The following is a 23,963-nucleotide window of genomic DNA, read 5'->3' on the forward strand; positions in this document are numbered from 1 at the left end:
TCTCTCTCTCTCGCGCGCGCGCGCACGCGTAAAACGCGGTCTCACGAATGCTAACGGAATTCGAAGTTTTCAGCGGCTTCTGCGAGCTAAACTCTCTCGACAAGATTGAATAATTAGACTGCGGTCCGTGCAACTTTGAATTATGCGTGTTCACGCCATTGCGCCGGAAGACCGAGGATCCTTGAGGGACCAATTTGTTGATTAAGTCCGCCGTAAATTCAGCTTCTTGTCTTCTAAAGATCCGGGAAAGCGTTTTCCGAATAATATCTTGACATCAATATTTATATATCAATGTATCAAATATTATATTTGCTACTTTACTATTGAACGTACGTAAAGTATAATCAAACACAGAAACGCTAACTTGAAGTCATACAGAAAATTTAATTCTGAGTATTCTCGAAAACATGCCATAGAAATTTCGAGCATATATGTATTATTTGTTAGAATTTCACTAAGAATTGAATTTTCTTCTCTATTTCAAGCTACCATTTTTTTATTTGATTATATGTTTATCTTGCATCTTTTAAATAAATTTGATAAAGATTGAGTCAAAATGGGAAATAACAAAAATCGAAAAGTCGATCTGTAATTATATTAAAATTGCAACAAAAATCTGGGAGTAATCTAGTCAAGATTGAGATGGTCGGATATTTCTCGCGGGTATTACGCAACTTGTTCTGGATATTTTCCAGTCAAATTATAGGGACGTCAACACCACCAGCCGGTATCCCTGTCATCCACAGCGCCCGGCTATGGATCGAGGGCAGCGAGCCTCGCTTTTGAGCGTAAAATTGAATCAACGCTTTTTAAATGTCCCGTACACTTCGCTGTATACATTTCGCTCAGTGTTGCCCGTTGCGTTTGATGCGGAACGAAGATCGTTGACAACACGCCGTACCGAATTGTTGCAAAATTCGCGACGCGATACATCATCCGACGGCCGGACGTTAAGCATACAATTCGAACGAAGCGAAAGTGCTTGCGGCAAGCAATTGACAGAATTTAATAATTAACGATAAGCGCGATCGACACCGCGCATATTTCAAGAAATGTCACGAGCTAAGGCTTCCCTGCCTAAGTATATTCCCTTGAATAAATAAGATCTAATCTGACTGCGCTCGAAAAAGGAGTAATATTGGCGTTATCGATCAATAATAATTAATGATAAGTATATTTCCTGTAGACCTTCTCAAGTCCTCTCGTCGAGTGCACTCTCGACGATAATCCGGGTGAATCCGTCCGGAGTGAAATCACGAGGGCCGCGGCAAACTTGCCCGAACGAAACCTTGACAATGCCCGCCGGTCACGACTACACGAACGCTACGCGATATGGTAACTTCGCCCTCCGATCCGACTACACGCACCCAGGGCCTCGCCCTGCCCTGAAGTTCGCGCGGCCGGTTACGTTACACGAGGAGCTACGTAACGCTGAGAGAGAGAACTTAAGTACTACCCGTAAGTCATATTTAATCCGACTCACCGGCTCGACGTGCCCGTGCTGCTATCCGGACTTCGGCCTTCTCCAACGTCGACCCATTGTATCTGCCACACGCATCTGCAAGAATATATATAAGACAGTAGTTAGATAGAGATAATTAGATCGTGAAAATGACGGCGGAAACTGGTTGAAGTTTAGAACGTTCCAAACTTTAACCAGCTACGACGGACTTAAGGTAAATAACAAAAATCACGGATATCCATGAATCTGCGTTTAATTTATAATAATGTTAATTTTTCATACACAGAACATTACTACAAATTGTCATAGATTTTCTTAATCATTAGATAAAATTTGTCTAGTACGACTTCTATATTAAAGATGTGTAATAACTAAAAAAATAAATAAATCGCTGCTATCACGATGCATTCGATCTCATTAGTCATAGTAAAGATTATCATCGCACGAGATTAATTGGTTAATTATCGACAATGATGTTCGGAGAAAGCTAACTTATCTGAAACTTCATTTCACCCTTGCTCAATTCCGCATATTACACTGATACGTGTGCCCACGCAAATATCCGACGGAACGTCGTCATAGTCGCTGCTCATTACGACGAGATCTCTCGATCTGCGTCGCTTCGAACTGCGAATGTCAATTTGAGGAAGACGAGAGCGCCCGCCGGGGATCTCGCGCGAACTCGTGACGTCGCCCGGCGATCCTGGCGAACCGATAAGTACTCGCTCCGGGCGACCGTAGGATTTATTGCCAGGTCTTGCCGGTCTTCTTCTCGCTACGAGCCACCCTTTAGACAGCCCTCAACCGCCCGACCGTCAACCTCTTGCTCCCCGCTGACTTTTACCGTCGTCCCCCCCTCGTCTTGTTATGCCGCGCCGAGCGATTCGCGGAGTGCCTCCCCGGCCGAGACTCCGACTTCCGTTTTATTGGCGGAAATAATCTTTGATGTGATTCCGCCGCGTCTTGAAAGTTTTTCTGCCGTTACGCCGGGGGAGCGACGGTAATCGATTCTCGGGCGAGGAAGAAGAAGAAGAAGAAGAACGTTGTTCGGCGCAAGATAAACCCGACCGATCGGCATAATGCTTTAACCGCACCGATGTTCTTATCGGCGTTCCATCATATCAATGCGCACCGCGAGCTCCGATGGCGCCATAAATGAGAACGGTCGTTTCGAAGTAAAGTACAACATGGGATAATGATTGTTTGCGTCGCACCTTCGAATCCCTAAAAAGCGACATAATTTAAATCCAGAACATAAACTGGATTATCGTTAACAAAATGTAGTTTCGAAACTGCGATTGTTTCTACGAGCGCTGAATAATCCAATATATAAATCATAAAGACTTACGTATATTTAAAACAATTTTTTTAAAACATTGCGTGAAAGAATTAATTCCAATCAATTAATTTAAAACGAAATCTTTCTTTACGATTTACCGGGCATCTTGTACTCTTTGTAATCATCGCAAATATAAAAATAGGTATTCTAGAATCGAATAATGTATCGCGCGTAATTTTTTTATTTCATTCTATCTTAATAAAGAGAGAATTGCGGCACCGTTATTGCAGCCTTGCTGCGTTTTTTAATCAGCTAATGTAGTTACGGAACGCTATTCTCAAATCGTACGAGATAGAGAGCGGCACGATTCAACGGCTCTCCTCTTCTCGGCTCAACCCTTTCGCCGCGAGTAACAAAGGAACAACGCCGAGTCCCGCCGCGGTATCTGCGACCCATCGCTGTCTTAATTTCCTTCGTAATCTACGATATTAATATGGCTTAGGGTCGGTCGACGCGCGTAATTTCGCGCCGCGTAGAAATTAATAGAAAGACGAATGTTCCCTCCGCGTGCTTTACAGTTGAACGCTCGACCGGAATGGTTAATGGCGACGATTTCTGCGCGTTTCCGCGCGCACGACTTTGCGAAAGCGTAGCCTGCGACCAGCGCGAAAGGAAACGCCGTGTCTTCCGAGACAAAGTTTCGGCTTAACGATGCGACATCATTCCGCATTGTGTTAACGTTTGGACAGTAGTAATTGATTATATAATATTACTCCAGTAATTGTTATTAAAGTAATCATCAGTGAGATCAATTAATTCGTAATTTACGGAGAACATAAAAATTTATCAGCACTTTTCTTCGACTTAAACGCATTTTGAAAATCAAAAATTCATGATCTTTATTTTACAAATTAATACAATACAGAATTGGCTAAATATGTAATCAAATTAATGGATATCGAGTGTGTTTACTAAGCAATCAAGTGATTAGTAATTGTGGTTATTAAATAATCAGTAATATATCGTGGTTAATAAATCATGAAAATAATCATGGCTAAATTAATACTCGGTCTTGTGATTAAATTAATAAATCGTTAAATAGAAACTGATTTAAACGTTTATATAACTCGTGCGTTTATTAATTAATTTTCTCTTGTTCGAATTTTTTTCAAGACTTCAGTTTAATTTCCATGACGTTACGAAAAATAAATAAAATTATATTTTTCCCAAGCTTTCGTTTGAAATATCGTACTCTTCGTATTTTGCTTCGTATAACATTGGAGGCCGCGATTCATCGGAATTTCGCCTTGTTGAAAATGACACGCGCAAGAGGTATTCTCCCCGGCACGCATCTTGTTCAAACGTCGCCTCGCGCGCGATAGCGACACGCGGAAGTCCTCTCGGCATCCGTCCATCGTTTCGCGCATGCGATCGCGGATCGCACGTCGGACAATGAGACGTGATTCGAGACGGCGGCGGCGGCGGCGCGCCCTGCCGCTTTGTGTTATCGAGTGGCATTCCGACACGCTTCTGGAGTGACATTTAGATAGCGACGTCAACTGTCTCGCGAAGCAAATCCGTCGTGGAAGCGAAGGCTCTCCTCTCCTCGTACTTCCCCGGAAGCCCGACGGCGAGAGAGCCCTCGCCAGCGGAGCGAGCGAATTCACTGCTGATCGAATTAGCGCGCCACGGTTCCCCGATACCCTGACAGTCTGAATTAATTAACAGGAGAACGCGCTAGGTAAGCAGCCATTATCGCAACAAAGTGCGCGCCGCCGCGCGCCGGGGCGAGAGATGTGACTGTTCAATGGTGCAGTCATAAACGTCAACTGATAGACGGCATAAATTTTTTAAATTGTTCTGATTTCCGGAGGAAATAAATTCAATTTTAATTGTACAGCAATAAATTTACAGTTACAAAAATATCACTTTAATAATACATATATAAGACGTAATAACGCGATATTTGCGAACAAACGATCGACAAGTTTAATTTTCGTTACAAAATCTTTCAATTTTTCCACTCGAGCGTTACCTCTCGCCCGTCGAGTTTCCGAGGCATCGAGATGAATAAAGAATATCCTCTCGATTCCTCTGCGAGGTCCTTCCTATTAGATAGCGATAGTCTCGCGCGCGCGGCGAGAATTTTGCGTCTCGGCGCGACGTCTTGACTCCATTAACTTCACACTTAGCGGCACCTTAGAAAGCCCGTTGCCGTCGGGAGATCTGATTAGGGGTTCGAGTCTCTGCTAAACGCGTTAGTCTCGGGCTGCGGAGTGTCGCGCGCGCGAGAGAGGACGGGGGGGGGGGAGGAGGACGCGGCACCATCAGGTGTTAGAGAGTGGCGACCCCGGCAAGTGTAGGCACATGGGGGAGGGAGAAGGGCGGTCGTTGGTGTCTGTCTCTTCATAGTTTGATGCAAATTGAGTACGAGCACCACCAACTACCGGCAGTATAGACATTTTCCTGGCTTTCTCTCCCCTCCTGTCTATCTATATACAGACACATACCTATACACACCTATCTACCTCGATCTAGAGCCTACTCTCTTCCTCTCTCTCTCTCTCTCTCTCTCTCCTCCTCTGTTCTTGGAGAAGACTCCGCGATCGAGTACGAAATTCATTCCACGCGACCCTCTTCGGGCTTCAAGCAAACCTCCACCTCTCCCTCTCGATCTTGACTACCACCAAAGTGTTGCCGTTTGGGGTTTCCCGTCCCATGTTGCGGAGCTCGCGTTGTTTGCCGACGAATCTCGGCAGGCTTTCTCTCGACTTAGCAGCGACAAGAGAAGCGCGTCGCGTTTCGATCGTTTAACAGTTTGCCCGACGGGATCTTTCGCCAATCAATTTCATTTGTTTTCCGTTGTAAATGTGCCGTTCTATTAAAATCAAGATTTTTTTCTATATATACATACACAAATGTATATATATCAAAATATATAAATATAAAGAAGCTATTATGTTTCGTTCTATAAATTCCAACATGGAAACTATTCTCGCTCGAACTTTAATTCATTGAAATCTATAATGACCGCTATCAACGTCGAATATCGCATTCGCTTCGGCCATTAAATATCATACAGATTGATAATGTTATTTATACCTATTGCCGTTTAAATATAATAATTACTGTAAATTACAGAACGTACTAGTTTTCTCCTAATCCGGATATCGGATTTAAATAAAGTCTTTCGGACACATGTACGTTTAATCTTCGGCTCGCCAGGGTATGAAAACGATACACGAAGCTCCGAAAACGACCGGCGATACTAATGTCTCGAACGTTTAGCGTTGCAGATTACAGAAACTGCGTTTATCGAGGAAATATAGTGCGTATCTAGACGCGAAATCACGACACCATTATAAAGGATCGTTCTTTCCTGTCGCTCTCCGTCGAAATTCCTCCCTCCCTCCTCTCGCACCTACGGCTCCGTAATGTTCCTTTTTATGGTGCATGATTCGAAGCTGCCCCCGGGATCGATTTTGTTCCGTAGCGCGGTACTTATCGTACCCCGTTACGAGGGCGCATTGCTTTTTATGGTGGTTACATGTTCCGATCGCACACGACGCGCCATCTTCTTCTCGCTTCTTTCCTCTCGTTGCCCTCGCCCCCCCCCCTTTGTTCCTTTTATTCCCGCGAAACGAGATATCTAAAATCGTCAAAAAATCGCATCGCCTAGGTAAATATACTGTCTCATAGATAGATTCCCCGATGCGAGCGCGGACTGTTCGTAGAGGAAATCGGAACAGGAGCGATTCTAAGTTTTCTCATTTGATTTTAAGGATGCATTGAGCTTATTTCACGAGAAACAGAATCATTTGGTATAATTAATTCAATCACTTAATTGAATCGCAATCGATAGGACTAGCGGAGATGCTAAACCTGTACAAAATCATTAATGTGTCTTATATCTCTCGAATATCCGATACGGTGTCCTGATTTCATTGATAGGAGAGGGGGGGGGGAAGCGTATTTATATATTACGATTAACCCACACTCGGCTATCGATCGAGGCATCGCGGACTCACGTGCTTATCGCGGGCAGATATTTTAAGTTCAATTATACCGTCGCCAATCAGGCTGAATATAGAATCGTCGCTTGTTATTTCGGAACGAGTCACCAACGCGGACTCTGACGCATCTCGTATTTATATTTCTGAATCAACAACGCGGGCCAGCGAAAATCTTTAATGGCGGCAAACAAAATCGAAGTTACGCCGAACGACATAAATACGATTTACGCGATCAAAAACCGCGTTTTTGGAACCGTAATCAGTAAACTTATATTTATAGCAGAATCTGTATAAATAATCTCTGGGCTGCATTCGTAACTCTCTTTGTATTTATATTTCCAAATCAACGACGGGGAGTAGCGAAAATCTTTCATGACGGTGAACAAAATCGAAGTATGCCAAACGAGATAAATACAATTTATACGCGATCAAATACTCCGTTTTGGAACCGTAATCAGTAAAACCTATATTTGTAGCAGGATCTGTATCAATAATCTCTGTGATGCACTCTCTTCGTATTTATATTTCCAAACTATTTCAACGACTGGCTAACGAAAATCTTTAATGGCGGTGATCAAAATCGAAGTTACACGAAAGGACACAACTAATATGATTTACACGATCAAATATGTCGTTTTAAAGCCGTAATCAGTGAACTTGTATTTATAGCAGAATCTACGTATATCAAGAATCTAAATCAATTCAGATTTGTCTTCATTTACGTCAAACATCACACATATCTTTCGGTTGTCACGATAGATAGTCGTCTTTTGATAAAAAATACCGCAGACATTCAATCAAGACTATCGCAGCTAAATAAACTTGAGAAGAAACTACAATTTTAAATACAACCGTTATACATTTACTCGAGTAAGTGATTCTACATTCTTCACGCACGTTAATCCCGTCGAACAAATTGCTCGACGGCGGCGTCGGTGAGGACGTGTTCGCTGAGTCCACCGAAAAAAAAATGCAGATTCCGCCGACGATACGGCCCGACGTACGTCGTAGAGAATCTCATTGCGATTTCATGGTCCTCGCGGAAGGAGACGACGTCGGCCGACCGGCTCGTTTCGAATGCTACAAATGTGCCGCGCGCAGCTCGTTCAGGTGGCTCCGAGTAGGTGCTGAAAAAAATCACGTCTGCATTTACATAAGCGCCGGTATAAACCACTCGGCGGAGAAATCCCGACATAAAACCCAAAACAGGATCCCGCGCGCGGGACAGCACATCCGTTGAATACGCAATGGCCGTATGTAGCCGATGTACCCCGTCTACCGTCCCTCCTTCTCTCCCCGCCCCCCCCCCCTCCTTACCGAAAAATACGCTTTTATTATTCACCGGTGAATTACGAACGCGACGGTATACGCGTTTTACTCCGGCATTTACATGAAGTTTACACGGCTCATCGACGACGTCTCCGGCGGAAAGTATCGCTCGTTTCATCGATAAATCCGGTTGGCATCGAGGCACGCTCTTCTTTTCTATAGATTTGTTTTATTGTCATAAAATTTAGGAATTTTCTTAAGTACTTAACAATTGTGACTGCAATATTAAAAAGAAAGGATTTTCGTGCACATTGTTGCATCTGAAATTGAACATTAACGATGACTTATCGAAAATTAGTTGTCTCAACAATTACTGCAAAACATACTCAGGATGTTTCTTTTATTATTTTATTGGATCGTTAAGAGTTAAAAAATGGCATAAAATTTAAGATAGTATAATGATGCTCGAGGCAGTCGATCCTTATGTAAGAAATAAAGAGACGAGGATCGATTCGCGTCGCGAATGGTCTACATTAATGATATCCGAGGGACTCGACGTGTCCCAAAGACGACTCTCGAAGTTCCGCGAAGCTCGTTCGCAAGACAAATCGCGCGAACACGCCCGTCATATCGCGGCGATCGATATACGGCGGTATGTATAACGTCCGGAGAGTGATGTTCCCGGTGCCTGACGGGAATTTTCAAGCCTCGTGGATCCCGGCGAAACGATTTTCGTGTCCCTCGTGGATCCTCGATCCATTGTGCCGCGACGGAAAGCGCCGGCCGTCCTTACGAGCCCCGGCTTTCATGGCTCTTTAGCATTTCCGGCGTAACGTTCCTTTATGCGGACGCGCCTTCTTCTCCCCCCCGCAGGGAAAGGGCGCGGTAGAGAAAAAATTGACTTTTAAACCGGCAATAAAAACGAAAAATGTGAAATCTTTGATTTTAAAGGCCCCGCCAGCCCACCGCTCGCCCCTCCTTCGCGGGGGCGACAGTTGGTCGATGCGTATAACCCTCGGTGGCAACCTTATTTCTCTGATATCGCAAACCAAGCACGTTCGGTACCTCGCCGCCACGCCGCCGTCCCGAAATCCGCGTGCAGCGGGTATGTATATCGTGTCGGATTACTCCAAAATCCCGGACTTTTATACGCTGAATTTTAAAATACACTCTCTTCGGGTGCCCCGTCTCTCTGATTTTATTCGTCGACATCCGCGAATGGACAGAACTTGTCGAACTTGTGCGAACGATCTGCTAAAGATTTCCCGTCGCATCAAGGCGGGCATTGTTTTACATCTATTATCGATAAGTGCGGAGGAAAGTTAGAGATGCGCTCGTGAAGAGGAAGAAGAAAGTAAGAACGAGAGAAGTGCAGAGATTTTTCCAATCGCGGTAATCCGAGTACGAATGTCTGCGAATCGACTGAAAATTTACATTTAAGTGTCTTGAGAGACGCCGGAGGAAGTGGATGAGGGGCGGCGCGTTTCGCCGCTTGTTTTTATTTTCTAGCAATTTCCTCGGCGGAGCAGAACGGAAAGTGACCTTAAAAGGAATTAGCACGCTTTACCGCTCCTGCCGATTTCGCGCAAGTTGTAAATGGGAATTTCTTCCCGTTCCGCCGCCATGTCTAAACGCTGCGAATCGATATGATAACTAAAAAGAAAAATCAATAACAAAATAATAAACCTAACAATATCTGAAATTAATATGATGATTAGTCTTTAGCTCAAACAGATTATTGATCATTATATTAATTTCAGTATTCTATTACGTTCATTAATTCGCTATTAATTTTCCTTTTAAATATAATAATTGCAATTTCGCAAAGATCGTGAATTTTTCATTTCGAGATTCATCTTCGTCATAATCAACAACAGCCCTTTTTTCGTCCACCGCTGGACATAAGCCTCTCTTAACCTATCAAGATTAGAAAAATTTAGCCATTTCCCTATCACGCTGATCAGTACGGGTTAATAAGGGGATCAGTTTTGTTGATCCAGGTATCGTGACTCCTTCAACATATTTATGCGATGTGCGCTATTTCTAATTTACACAGATATATGAAACCTACAATTTTAAAGCCGGTTCCAAACGGAGCCTAATTAGAGATTTCCATGACAAGATATACTCTCTCGATTTGCCATTACTTTCCGACAAGTGACGATCGAATAAAAAAATCTAATGTTTCTGATCGGATTTTAACTCTTTGACACCGAAAGCAGAAACTCTCTGCGCCACGAGCACCACGTCGATTCGAGATTACGCAGTATAATTGTAACGCGACAAAAATTAATTTCTGATTGCAGATTTTGCGTGGGCGACAGATTTTATCTCTGTGATAACAAGATCCTCTGCGAGTACGATTACGAGGAGAGGCTGGTTTTCGCCAATATGGCCCTGCATCCGCCGCCTAGCGCGACCCTGGCCCACATCAAGAGACAAGTGACCCATCTTCAGCCGCAGGTATATATAAAACAATTTGCGTCTGCATCCGCATCTTGCAAAACTTGCGCGCGACGATAAGACGAGTTATAGATTTACGTTGTTATAGAGCGCGCGCGCGCGCGCGTCTATCGATCAGACATATTTTCGTTACGAGGTAACTCTACGTAAGATACAGTAGTGGGCGCGTCGTACGGAATCTCCTCTCTGGACCCTGGCCATCGGGTTTCAAAACTCCTCGCGCAAGGCTCCGAACTCCTCGAGGCGCAACCCCTTAAGGCGGGTTAAAGTGGCAGGTCGCCTCGTCCTGACCCTCTCGACAACAAAGGACTCCCCCGGGGGCTTCAGCTATGCTTTATCATCCTACCATCGTCTTACGAGTTAGGATATCGCGTGTCCTTATTAATTAAGCTCTGCCCGTTAAGCAAGCCTCGTCGCATGCCTTAACGATTCGCTCCTACTCCGCTCCTGAAGGCGGAACGTGCGAAAGAATTTACTCTTCGCGAAGATCGTTAGACTTTCGAGAACTATTTCGTGAAATTACGAGATTGCACATTTTTCTAGAACAACAAATTTTTTATCAACCGATAAAATAATTTAAGAACTTTCATGGCACGAGAGAATAATCTTGAAACAAGTGTAACAAAACTTAAAAAGGAAGAAGATACAATAGAAGAAGAAAAATAAATTTTTCTTTCTATAGAAAATTATAAAAAAGGCATATTTCATGTATTTAATTAAATGATTTAAAGTGCAAATAGATAAAACTGAGATAATAAGGGACAAATGACAAGCAACGAAGAGGGAGGCGATTTTCACGAAGCAGGAACGTCCAGAATTATGAACTCATCGGCGTTAAGCTTGTTGGGATTAAGTCTTCTTGATTATCCTAAGGCAACAGCGTTGCTTCGAAACAATATCTTAAGCCCCTGCCGCACGAAGGACCACGTCCTACTCGACCTTAGGAGCCTATCCATTTAATCCGGGTGCCGTCTTGCAAGGATTCCGCCCCGTCTTCCTTGCACAATAACTTGTCACGTATTCTAATTCGCGATATTTACTTAGAAATGATCGGAATAATGCTAATATAGATAAAAAAAACTTTATTTTATTATAACGATATTAGAATTAGCTATTGTATTCCATTTATATTTAAAAGTGAATTAAATCATGAGTAAATGTCTAAACACACAAACTTTTTTATTCATTTTTATGCAAAACGAATTTCTCGCACGAAAATTAAGTTGTTAAATGCGCCATCGGTAATCGCTGCTATTATAATAATACCGCCCGGCGCCATCCCCGTTATTAGAAAATCGTTAACGAGCCGCGGTGAAGTGTTCGTCGCGGGAGTTGGAACCTTCGGGAGGCCTCTTAGAAGCGGTCTGAGGCCGTAGATGCTCGTCCGCACGCTCGAATCGTACGCATGCACAGAATAACGAGGTCCCCCGACTCGATGATATCAAGCCTCGTAACGTGTACTACTTATAATATGCAAATTCGCTACCCTTAACCGCCCTCGCGAGCGAGCTGCGTGTAATTCAGGGGTTGGTAACCCTTGCGACTCTATTCCTGGGCCGTGCGTGCGTGCGTGCGTGCGTGCGTGCGTGTGAGCACGTCGCTTACAATGTTTAAAGAAATATCGGCTCGCGTGAATGTAAGAATGTAAACATTTTTCAGGGACGACCAGGCACGCGTAAATCTACCCCCTGCAAGGTCGAACGTGTGTATGTGTGTGTGTGTGTGTGTGTGTATGTGTACGGCGTCTCGCGTCTCAAAAATTCGTGAACTCGTCGACTCTCGAGCGGTGTCCGGGACGTGTCGCTTTAATTAATATGAGATATTTTTTATTGCCCGACACGGGGAAATCGACGCTGTTGTTTTTTTCCCTCCCCTTCCTCCTGGTAAATTTCTGGTACCGTCAATCGGGAAAAATTGGCACGTCCGCGGTGTATTCCGCGATATTGCGCGATCCACAGCAGCTTTCACACGCAATATCGATTCGCTCGGAGGGGTTTACGGGTTATAAATGACCGGTGTGCGAAATAACGGGATGGCAGACTAATGCCAATAATCGGCGTGGCATGCTAATGTCGTCTGCGCATCTATTACGCTAAAGCCTGACGGATCCCTCTTGACATCTCGTTCCTGGAGCGTGAATATCTTCGATCGCGACGCGAACACTCAAGATATCTACTAGCAGCCAGCCCGAGGCGGGGAGGGGGTCGTTTCACATTTTGCATCTAAATAAGAGGAATTAACGCGTGCGCGGCGCACTTTTGTTCCAGATAGAAAATATAACGTTGCAAAAATGAGTGACCGAACCGAAATAGTCGCACGATTAAATACGTGAGTTTTAAGATTGATCGAGAGATATTATTTTAGTGGCCAAATACAGCCCGCAAAAGAAGAAAATGTTGAGCTCTCGTTAGATTTAGCATTCTGAAAAACGCAAGGACGAAATTGAGAGTACCTATAAAACGCACGTAAGAGGAAGAGAGACGAAAGACGAAGACACGCAGAGAGAGAGAGAGAGAGAGAGGAGAGAAGGCGTTAAGATTCTTAAAAACCGCAAAGAGGGTGCTCGTCCTGAAGGCAGCTGCCACCCTTGTACTCTCCTTAAGCCGCGGCTCGTCGACGAGCGGCAAGTACCGCCGACGGATGGTGGAACGAAGGGAAGGGAAGGTAGTTTTTCTGATTGCCTGAGAACAGACAGCTGTCCCAATCTTTCTCAGCCGCCCTGGGAAGGAAGGATCCGCCGCGCTTTTGGCGAATAATGCCGGGGAGTGTTGCTTACGAATAACTCGAGTATGCCTGATCCGGAGGGCGGGAGGAGGGTTGAATCGAGAGAGAGAAAGAGAGAGCAGAGGCGACGAGGGAATGAAAGGAACGAGGCGCTGGACCGCCTTTAGCCGTCAGCATCGACAATCGAGTTGTCTCGGTGGAGACGGATGACGGATCGTTTCCGATATCGCGGTCGACCTATTGAAGCTTTATCGCGCGTCGGAACGCGAGTTTTATGCACGGGGATTGCTTCAAAATCGATTATGTTTTCTCTATATTATTATACGCGACACCGCGCGAGACTCTCCGCCCGTGATGGGCGTAATTAATAATTTTCACAGCTCGCGCGGTAAAAAGTTTATTTTGATCTCCAGAAATAATTCCGTGGAATAAAGAAGTTGAGAAGACGTTACAGCCCCCGTATCTTTAGAAGAAAGTCAATTAAAGAAAAACGCCATCGCTCCGCAAATAGTAACGACGGCAGAAAGACTCATGGAGCCTTAGCTGCGTTACCCAACGGAGGAGGAGCTTCGATCGAGGAGCCGCGCAATCTCATTCTCCTTAGAGACAAGTGTAACGCGCTTAAAAATTGGCGAGAACTTTTATTTCGGTCTAATTTTCCCCTCGGGACTCGACGCGGCAGAGGGAGAGGGAACTGAAAGGGGGAAAGCGTAGCGGGGGAAATATAGACACGGAGTAAGAACGAGAAAGCGAAAGAGAGACACGACGAGAGTTTGGAACGATTATCTGAGTTTTAAAACAAACTCTCGAGTGTCTGCGAAGTCCTTCGCGAATCAAAGCGGGGGGAGGGAGAGGGGAGGCGGAGGGGAGTCGAGGTGCCAGAAGGGGGTCGTGGGGAGAGACTGAGACGAGAGGGAATAGGAGGGAGAGGGGAGGAGGGGAGCGTTACGGAGGTGAGATAATATGCTAATGCCAAGACGGAAGGTACATGGGAATTTAAGAGGATCAATGTGCGCAGTACGAGATTCGTATACGGGGAACGAGGTATTACAACGTCCTCTATATTGCTTCCAGGCGATTAGATTCCTGAAAGTTCGTTGAACGCGCGCGGGGCGACTAATTTCGACGAAATTAAACTTTCGATTGAACGTCGCTTTTATTAGATCTGAGTGTTCAATATCCATTTGTTCATTGCAGGGGTGAAGTAAACGCCGTTGACGGACGTATCGCGCTCGAAACGATAAATTGAAGAGGTTGAAGATGTCGTATTGCATTGCTTAAGAAAAATATTCCGTTATTTGTCTCGTTTTTTGTTTTCTTAACGTTACATGTAGAGAATCATATCAGATAAATATTAAAAAAACTAACGAAACAACCGAATTAATACTGACAAATCTTTGGAATAAACGGAGAATGGGGATATTCCATTATTAAAGGATTTATTATAATGTGCGTGTATTTTTTGCACAACTAATGCAATTTCCATTATCAGCATTGCGTTAATTATACGAAATTGATTTAAAATAGTTGCTCCGATATGAATGAAACACTTAGTGATCGATATAACGTATGCATTAGAATACCCGAATAGAATGTGTCAGAATAGGATATGATACCATTAATAATAATTAATGTAGCGCACGGTTAATCCCTCGAAATGTAGCGTTTAGCGAAATGGACGCGCATCATCGTAATGCAGTACTATACAGAGCCACGAGCGTATTCCCACACTGAACAAAGCCATTAGTCCATCATTAATCCTTCATTGTAGATACTCTATCGTTGTACATGCGAATACGATCTGTTTAGAATTACATCAGGGGATGTCATAAAATTACACAAAATGAATATTCTATCGGTAATTGATTTTAAAAATGTATTAAAGAATCGGAAAAATTTCAGCGCGTCAGAGGATTTATCACGCGCGGGAATCTCTCAACGTTTTATAATCAAGATGTTTTCTGAGCGTAACAAGTTTCAGAGCCTAATCGATGGCCGATCGATCAGCCGATTAGATTGCTTCTTGGTCAACGTAGCGTAAGCTCTATCGTGACAGGAAGACAGAGAGAGAGAGAGAGAGAGAGAGAGAGAACGCAAAGAAGAGGGAGACAGACGGAGGCACGTACATACGAACCCTCGCACGCGCGTGTACACGTCGTTCTTGTTAACGAGCGCATTATTAGGTGCACCGTGCTTGGCTGAATTTCACGTAAAGCCTCCGCGCGGCCCCTTATACAATGCGCACGCCGAGAAAGCTCGCATGGGAAAGCCCGGCTTGCAAGCTTATGCGAGATTATGAGTTTAGTTTGGGAAACAACTCCGAGAGCTATGCGCTACGTGGCCGAGCTTACTTTTATAACGATTATTACCGACGAGTGCGCGGACCTCTGCCGTGGCGAGGGGTCGACCACGCGGTGGCCGAGTTCGCCTCGACATCGAAGTGAACGAGACGCGTGGCGAATTTTTTTTTAACGCAGCACTCAATATTGCAGGCGCTTGGCAGTGATAAATGAGAGGGGGACGAAAAGAAAGTTCAATCAAAGGTTCAATTCCAAATCAAATTTGCGAAAATTGTAATTGTATAAAAGAATTAAAGGGCATGTGCTGCAACAACCCACAACATAGATAGAATACGTAATATTGGTACAAGTGACTGTATTATTTCTCATTTTAACTTTAGAATTCATTTTCTCTGTTTTTACGAAATGTAATTTAATCCGCTGTTGCAACAAGCCCTTCAATCTACAAATGAAAGTCTTGCTGCAATAATGAGCTAACCTATACACTTTATGGATTAACAACGGAGAAAATAAACTTTGAAGTTAAAATGATGAACTCTCTCGAGTTCATAAAACGTTTTTATAAAATGTAGATTAGCTCACTGTTGCAACAAGCTCTTCAATTGACACGTGTATCTTTTCTCACGGCAGCCTCGTATTAATTTTTTATAAGAAAGAAGAATGTTAAATAAATTTCTTTTTCCAGCTAACCCACATTTTATGGGTTAACAACGGAGAAAATAAACTTTAAAGTTAAAATGATGAATTCTCTCGAGTTCATTTACTCCGTTTTTATAAAAATGTAGATTAGCTCACTGCTGCAGCAAGCTCTTCAATTGACACGTGTATTTTTTCTCACGACAGTCTCGTATTAATTTTTTATAAAAAAGAAGAGTGTTAAATAAATTTCTTTGTCTCCCTGCACAAGAATCAAGTGCGGGAATAGCCGTACCGGGCTAACGACCCGGCCAGTAAATTCCGCTCCTAAACGATCCCGTGGCGATTAACGATGTCTTGCCTAATTCTCATCTCGTGCACCCCCGGAGAGGTCGGACTCGCCTCTACGAGCATCGAACGTGTTCGTGGTGGGTGGCGCTAATTTTTGCGCGTAAGAAAAGCCGCGCGCCGGAGCGGAGCGGAGAAACCGGGAGGAGTCGCGCACACCTGGCCGTTTTCCCATCCGCGGGAGATCAACGGACAAATGACACGCGATTCCGTACAAGCCCTCGCGATGGCGATGCTCCGCATTTACCGTCAGTTACAAACTACCCGACCCCGGTCTCTCTCTCCCTCTACCACCCTCGCGCCGGGTCACGATTAATGTCTTATTCGCGCGTGCGAGAGGTCACATCGAGAGAAAGAGAAAGAGAGAGGGAGAAGGAGAAAAAACGAGAGATTACAACCGGGAGATGAGAATGAACGCGAAAAAAGCTGCTCGGCTGTATCTGGAGCACGATATTACGTCGCCAAAAATTATCTTGCTGTACGGAATTTCTGACAGTTGCAAGAACGTGTTCGAGGAGACGTGTTTTGACCTCGAAGAAAGGACCCACGTGGAATCCTGTCTACCCACATGCCGACGCGCGTGCCGTTTGATTACGATGTCGGCAGTAAATCCGCAGCCGCGGTAATTCCTCCTCTGGCAATTGTAGATAAAACTTGAATAAGTCATAGACTTAATTTAACCCATAGCAGCGTTCAACGGCGGTCTGGCGCCTTCCACGGAGATTTCTTAATTACGAGCGGGACCCTCTCGAAGACAAGAGAACGAGGATAGGGAGATAGGGAGAGAAAGAGAAAGAGAGAGATGCATACTGGGAAACGAAAGCGCAAAATAAGGGAGAGAAAGAGACGGAAGTGCTGGTGGCTGTAGGGGGAAAGGGTTCTCCACGGCGACGAGATTTAAGAATCCTTCCTAAGGAAAAAAAATCGCCCCCCCCCCGTCGCGGGAGACAGATGATAAAGCATTTCTCCAGCGCACGCTTTGTCATTTTTATCATAATTATTTACGAGTTAATTACTCCGCAACCCGGTGCCGGCTACACTTTCTTGCGTTTTTAAAACGAGAAAAATGCTTTATTAAGACACTTCGGAGATAACACCTTTCACAGGATCCCGGTAATAGATCTGCTCTCTCCCTCATTCTATTCTCCCATTGCATACAGTGAGAAACAAAAGCGAAATATTTAAAAACAGGCAAAAGATAAGAGGGATAATTATGTTAAAAAAATAGACGAACGAGATTTATCGTTGATAAATTCCGTTGCAACCGTTGGTGTATATAGTTTTGCATTCTTGGAAATAAAATATTCTTGGTATAATAATAAGTACGAATCGAGATCGACGACGTTTCGTTCATCGCGTCGCAACAAGACGTTTCCGCGCGGCGCGGGATAATTGCCGAAAATGGAGGCCTTAATTCAGCGCCGTGCGAAAGTTAGTATGATCAACTTACGGGCCGAAATCGTGGCGGGGATGGGAGGGTGGATTCCGTCACGAGGGGTTGAGCCGCGCACGGTCTGCCGAATTTTAAGCCTGTATAATTTAACACCTTTACTGCAGAAACTAAGAGAAACTGAAGGGAAAGACGGTGAGAGAGAGAGGGCGGGGGGGGGAGAGGGGAGGCACGCGTGTTCGCGAGGAACGACGAGAGACGGCAACGAAGATCGAAAGACGACGAGGAAGCAGGATCGACAGGATAAGACGAAGGGACGATAAGAGGGAGGATGGGGCGGAGGGAATGCAAAGTTTGAAGTTTTCAACGGCACTTACCTAGCCTAGTATACACTCTCTGCCTCTCCCACGGATGCTCTGTACCCACCAGCGCGCGGATATTGCCCACCAGGCTAGAGACGGAGATGGATAAAGAATCGGTTTTGCGAGGACGAAGAAGAGGGAACCGCCCAAGTTGAGTCGCGCCGCCCCTCCTCCTCTTTTTGCCCGGGCGCACTGAGATACAAATTCATTCCGCCGGTCTTTTGTTTTTGAAGTGGAGACTTAGACGGCACGTTACATAGGAACGAGAGGCGGGGAGGGAGGATGAGGGAAAAGAGAGAGAAACGCGAATTCGTTAGCGTTGTCAACCCCTTAAGAGGGCGAGCGACCCCGCCCGCTGAATTTTACGTGCCGCGTCGTGAATAATTGTTAAAATCGAATAAGGAGACCGCCGAGAGCCGATTGATCGACCGAATTTATTCCTGGATTTTGTAAGGTGCTGCTTAAACGGATTATATTCTTCAGAATTACAAATTCGTCCTATGCATTCTGATATGCATTTAAGCGCTTGCTAAATGATTTTCACGAGAATAAATTGGACTTAATTCTTAACCGATATGCTTCTCGACCGGTTAAGCGCAACTCGGAGAGAAATTAGTGGTGGAATCCATAAGGTTTATCCAATTTGGATTAAATGTGTGTTATACGATCGTTACGTATAAAATATTAAAATCGATTTCAGTAAACGATATGATGCATGTTTTATTTATAATCACGTGTCAGGATCAGTGACGTGATTAAATTAAGCTATATTCCTAACAATTAACATTTTCTAATAATTAATTATACATACGAACTTACTGTATGCCAGTATTAATTTTTGTTTAATCTTTCATTTTGCGCACTACCCCGAACAAAACGATAACAGACAAGAAACTTTTTCGGTCTATAGACATTTTAAATATTGTAATCACATATATATCGTTTTCACTCTATATATCGTCCGTCGATTTAAATTACAAAAGAGAAAGTTGTCCACGCGTCTTTTTCCAGATAATAGTCGCGACTATTTGCAGCAATGTTCTTCAACGATTAACCATGGCTAATTAAATCTTCTTTCTCAATCTATGTTGCAGCTAGAATTATAATCTAGACAAGGACACGAGTCACTAACCAGAATTTGTTAACTAAGGCGAGTCAGTGCGATTCACCTTCAGTGGGACGGTATATCACACGCATTGATATTGATAAATCACATAGATTACTAGTTGTTGAGAAAAAAAAATCTTTAACGAAAGAGTGCGTGCACATAAGTGTATACAGAGAAATATGTTTCACGTACTATACACATACGTGTATATATAGAGAAATATGAATGTGCTACTTCGATATCTCGCGTTTCCGCTGTTCCGCGGCGGTGTTATTGTTCCACGGGCACTCTTTATGAAGGACGTGTGTGGTGCCCCCGGGTAACACATAAATTTTCCGCTAAGTCGAGATCGTCGATCGAAAGCCAAATTGAAAGAGAGAAACCGAACCGAGCCCGAAACACCGTATGTACAGTGACTGTCCGCTGATCCTCACGCGTCTTCTTTTATCTTGCAGAACGCAGCGGGTGGGCCTCACCGACAGGCGAACGGGGAGGCGGCGGCCCATAACCACAACGGATATCCAGCGCCAGCCAGCTCGAGCGCCCATAACGTCCTGAACCCCATGAATAATTTAAACGGTATCAATGCGCAAGCATCGTACGATGCCAAATGACAAACGAAGTAAGCGCCGATATATCGATTGAGTCGCGCGAGGCGAGGGGGGATCGGACACTCTCTCGCGTGTACGCCCGGTTTCTCATTGTCTTCGTGGTTTTACCGCCGCTGATCGTCCTGACTTTAGCACGCGACCCACGGTAGAATTGCGCATAATCGAATATCCCTTAACTATCGAGAAGAGAAAAAAGTATCGTCAAGTTATCGCGAACGAAGAAAGATGTTATCGCGCGTATAGATATGTATTATATATGTAATCGCATTAAACGGTCCGCTTCGTGTCGCGATCGATCTTCGATCGATCGGGCAAACTTGAAGTTCATGTAAATAGATAGGCGTAAAAAGTATGCTAGAGGGTTGTGCAGACAACGCGAGTAAGCGGCGTAGGAGAATTTAAAATGCATATATCTGTGACAAAATAATATAAAACGAGACAAAAATACATCGTGCATTTTTCATGATTTGCTTTTGAAATTGATATTTCCCGATAAATGACAAAATTGCCAAATTGCTGCTGCTTCTCCTACGCTATCTTAGGCGTCGTTTGGCGAATGCATATTTCCCGGGCGAATTATTATTCCGTCTTCTCGAATAGATTCTCTCCAGTATAAGATAGAACGTGAGGGAAGAATATATAAATCCAAAATGCGTCTTACGTTTCTTGCATTCAATTAGATTCGTGTATCTGAACGAATTTTCGTCTTCCCCACGCTCGACTGGCTAAACGATAAACAAGTAGATAGATAGTCAAATAGATAAGTAGATAGATAGCTAACGGAAACGTATATTTGGCCAACTACGGCGAACTATTGGTGCTCTTTAGATTGTAATCGATCGAGTTTGCATGAGATTCAATTCAGACTGCTAAAGCGTATATCGCTTAAGGAAAAATATAAGAAAAAAAACCAGAAGTAAAATCTGCGACCTGTGGAAATTTACGGGCTGGAGAAGCATTTCCGTCGCGATCCTTCCCGGATTTATCCGCTTTCATGATGAGAAATCCTACTTGGCAAACGTATCTATCGACTTCCAGTCGGTGCAAGATATCTTTAACAGCCGGCGCGCGTCACATGAACCGAAACCCGAAACTTCGGGGTGGTAGATAAAGTTCGGTGTCGCGCATTTAACGTTCGTCTCGCCGAGCGGGGGGGCGGTGTCGGTGAGGAGACACACAAATACAGAATGACCCCTCAGAGGGCCCCTGGTCCTGCCGGACGGAGCATCGAGAACGAGATCGAATCGACGGGCTTCGAGAAAGCGACGCGGTACTGCAGCAGCGGCAGCGGCAAACCGCTCGTCGGCTCGCCCAATCGCCCCCCATGGGGCTCATACGTTAGGGGTGACTTAAGCATTGTTTCAACTTCGAATCTCCCGGCAGAGGCCCCAGATTGATGTCGCGAACTTTTCCGCTGCCTTATTTGCGAGTCAGATAACGAGACTGAGTTATGCCCAAAGTTCTCTCTTGATCTCTCTCACTTGCTCCGGCCCGGCTCGTGCGCTGATCGTATCGGATCACGAGGAATACCCGCAGTCGAGAAGAATGTTTTATTTCCACCCTCTTCGGGGATTCCTCGTCGTCTATATGCCGAAAGTATACCTACGTCGTACGGTAATAAGGCTGGCAGCTGCGCCGAGAAAGCTGCTAAGGACTAACCTTTAAGAAACGCGATTCTCGCGGTTTTCAAATAAGGCCGCGAATCAGAAGAAAGATCTTTGTTGCTTGCGATTGGCGAAAGGAGGCAATAATTATTGTTGATTATTAACGGTAAAAGGATTTAAAGAATAAATATTGCAGCCACAACTCCGCGAAACTAATTGGAGTTGACTATATGAATTCGTCGTTAACAAATTGGGTTAATAAATATTTTTTTAGATTATATCATTTTCTTACGTTATACAATAATATGCAATTTTATGCGAATGTAGCAATAATAGCTTGGTTTCTCCTAAAATATTTTTTATATATGTAGTACCTTCTACACATGGTTTTGTAATTTGGTTTAAAAATATGTTAAAAGAAATATATGCATGTATACAAATATTAAATGACTGCGCATCTTTCGGACTATAAATAATATTATACGTAACATAATAACGAGTGCCAATTTGTCAGCGCGCACTGTCCTTCGCAAATAAAAGCACCGTACAAGTACCGCATTTATTTCAATCTGCCAAAATTGATTTGGTAAACGTCTCGAATTGTCGAAGGGGACAAGGAGAGAGAGAGAGACAGCTATTGCCGACTTGCAGTTCATATTTTGATACTACAACATGAGTCTCGCGATACACAAGTTGCATTCACCGAGGGCGCGTTAAAGTCGCCTGGCTGAACCGGACGCGCGATTCCTTTCGACATTCAAACGTGTTTTAACGACTACGCAATAAATAATTCTCTCGCAAAATATTATCGTGGCGATTCCAGAATAAAATCACAGCACAGTTCCTAACGCGAAGGGTGTTCGACAAAGTGACGGATGATCGCTAGAGAGACACATTTTTACCACGTATTACGCGACTACCGTCGAATGAACGTTTTAACAAGGCACAGCCAGTGCGAGCATCGGAGCCCTTTTGTACATTGTATCCTACGGTATCGCTTTCTAAATCCTCTCCGCAACTCCTTCCCCTCCGCAACCCCGCGTAAATCATGGGGCGGCGCTATTACGCATCCCCATAGTACTGATCGCGCTTGGATCACGATGTACGAAAGAACCCGAGATCATTTTAATTAAGAAAGTGTGTAACGTTCGCTAGTATGTAGATACGTTTTGTATTTATAGTTCTATCATAGAGGTATTAATAAATTTGTTTCGATGTTATGCAAAATGTTGCAGTTGTGTGATTTTGAATCAACGTGGCGCGAGTTACCGAAGCGGACGAAAACTTATAGATCTTTAGACATTACAAGAGTATAGCAAACAACTGCCATTTTCTACTTAATCTTGGTTCCTGCCTTGAGTTCTTCATTGGAGATCTAAATGCAATAACCAATTATTAAAGAATCAAATAATTAAGTCAGGCAAAAATGGCGGTCCAAAAGGAAAGTTTGGAAAAAATGTTGCAAAAAATCTTGACATTCTAGCAACCAGAGCATCTTACTGGCCCTACATAATTATTTTGATCAAAAAAATATTTTCAGATCTCTAGCTAAATTTTTAGATACTGCAGTAAAACCAGTATTTTTTCCCTGCCAATTGGGAAAACTTGATTGTCAGCATTCAATGACATAAATTGACATAAAAGGATTCTTGTAATATCTGAAGTTCTACTAAAACCGGCTCTCACCTCGTTCCCCGTTTTTTTCTTCATTTTTCTTAAAGGTTTATGCTGCTGTTTCCTACTGCGAGCGCGCGCGATATTGATTCGCAACGTTGCGACGCGGGAATCAACACGCAAAAATGACTCTCGTCGCCTCTCGGCTCTCCCCCTTCTTTCTCCTTCTGCATCCGCCGCGTTTTCGTATCTCCCTTGAATTATTTAAGGGCGCTACGTGATTGGCCGACAAATCCGGTCCGCCTCAATAATTTACCAATCATACGCGGTCCTTTGTGTTTTATACGCCGCGTTTCGAATAAATCGCATTGTGTATTCAGGAGAGCGGCGTCCAACTCTATTCGAGTGCGAACGCGAACCCTCTCCACGCGTATCCGGCGTGTCGAAAGGAAAAAAAAAAGGCGAAGCGAAGAAACGGAAGAGGAAGCGACCGGGTGAGATCCCGCCAAAGGCCGGGGGCTGCGATCTTCCGCGCACGATTCGCACGAATTGACTCGAAATTCGGCTGAACATCGCGAATTTATGACGAAGCCGCGTATAGGAAAGGCGATATTTTCCCCTTTCCTCCATAACGCTCGGGTTCACAAGTATTGCTAACGCGAAAGTTAAGTTTAATACTTGATGTATCCCGCAGCGCAGCACACTGAATATTTTCGAGCGAGAGCTCGCGAGATCGAAAATTGGAAAGAAGAAAACACCGTCCTAATACCCCCGTATGAA

At 44.1% G+C, this 23,963-nt stretch overlaps 2 protein-coding genes across 3 annotated transcripts in view; one reads left to right on the top strand and one right to left on the bottom strand.

The window, feature by feature from the left end:
* The window catches only part of LOC105455131 (LIM domain only protein 3-like), an 85,473-nt gene extending 62,677 nt beyond the window's left edge, over positions 1 to 22,796 (top strand). For both annotated transcript variants that reach the window (XM_011698212.1, XM_011698214.1), the window contains exons 5-6: positions 10,330 to 10,486; positions 19,810 to 22,796. In XM_011698212.1, the coding sequence (XP_011696514.1) occupies positions 10,330 to 10,486; positions 19,810 to 19,968 (316 nt within the window). In that variant the 3' untranslated portion in view covers positions 19,969 to 22,796. The remainder of the gene's footprint in view (positions 1 to 10,329; positions 10,487 to 19,809) is intronic.
* LOC105455134 overlaps positions 1 to 23,963 on the bottom strand; it is a 173,940-nt gene that overhangs the window by 131,273 nt on the left and 18,704 nt on the right. Inside the window, exon 2 of the mRNA XM_011698216.1 lies at positions 1,484 to 1,558. Coding sequence (XP_011696518.1) covers positions 1,484 to 1,558 — 75 coding nt within the window. The remainder of the gene's footprint in view (positions 1 to 1,483; positions 1,559 to 23,963) is intronic.

Source organism: Wasmannia auropunctata, unplaced genomic scaffold, assembly GCF_000956235.1.
Source record: "Wasmannia auropunctata unplaced genomic scaffold, wasmannia.A_1.0 LD335921.1, whole genome shotgun sequence".
NCBI classification, from domain to species: Eukaryota; Metazoa; Arthropoda; class Insecta; order Hymenoptera; family Formicidae; genus Wasmannia; species Wasmannia auropunctata.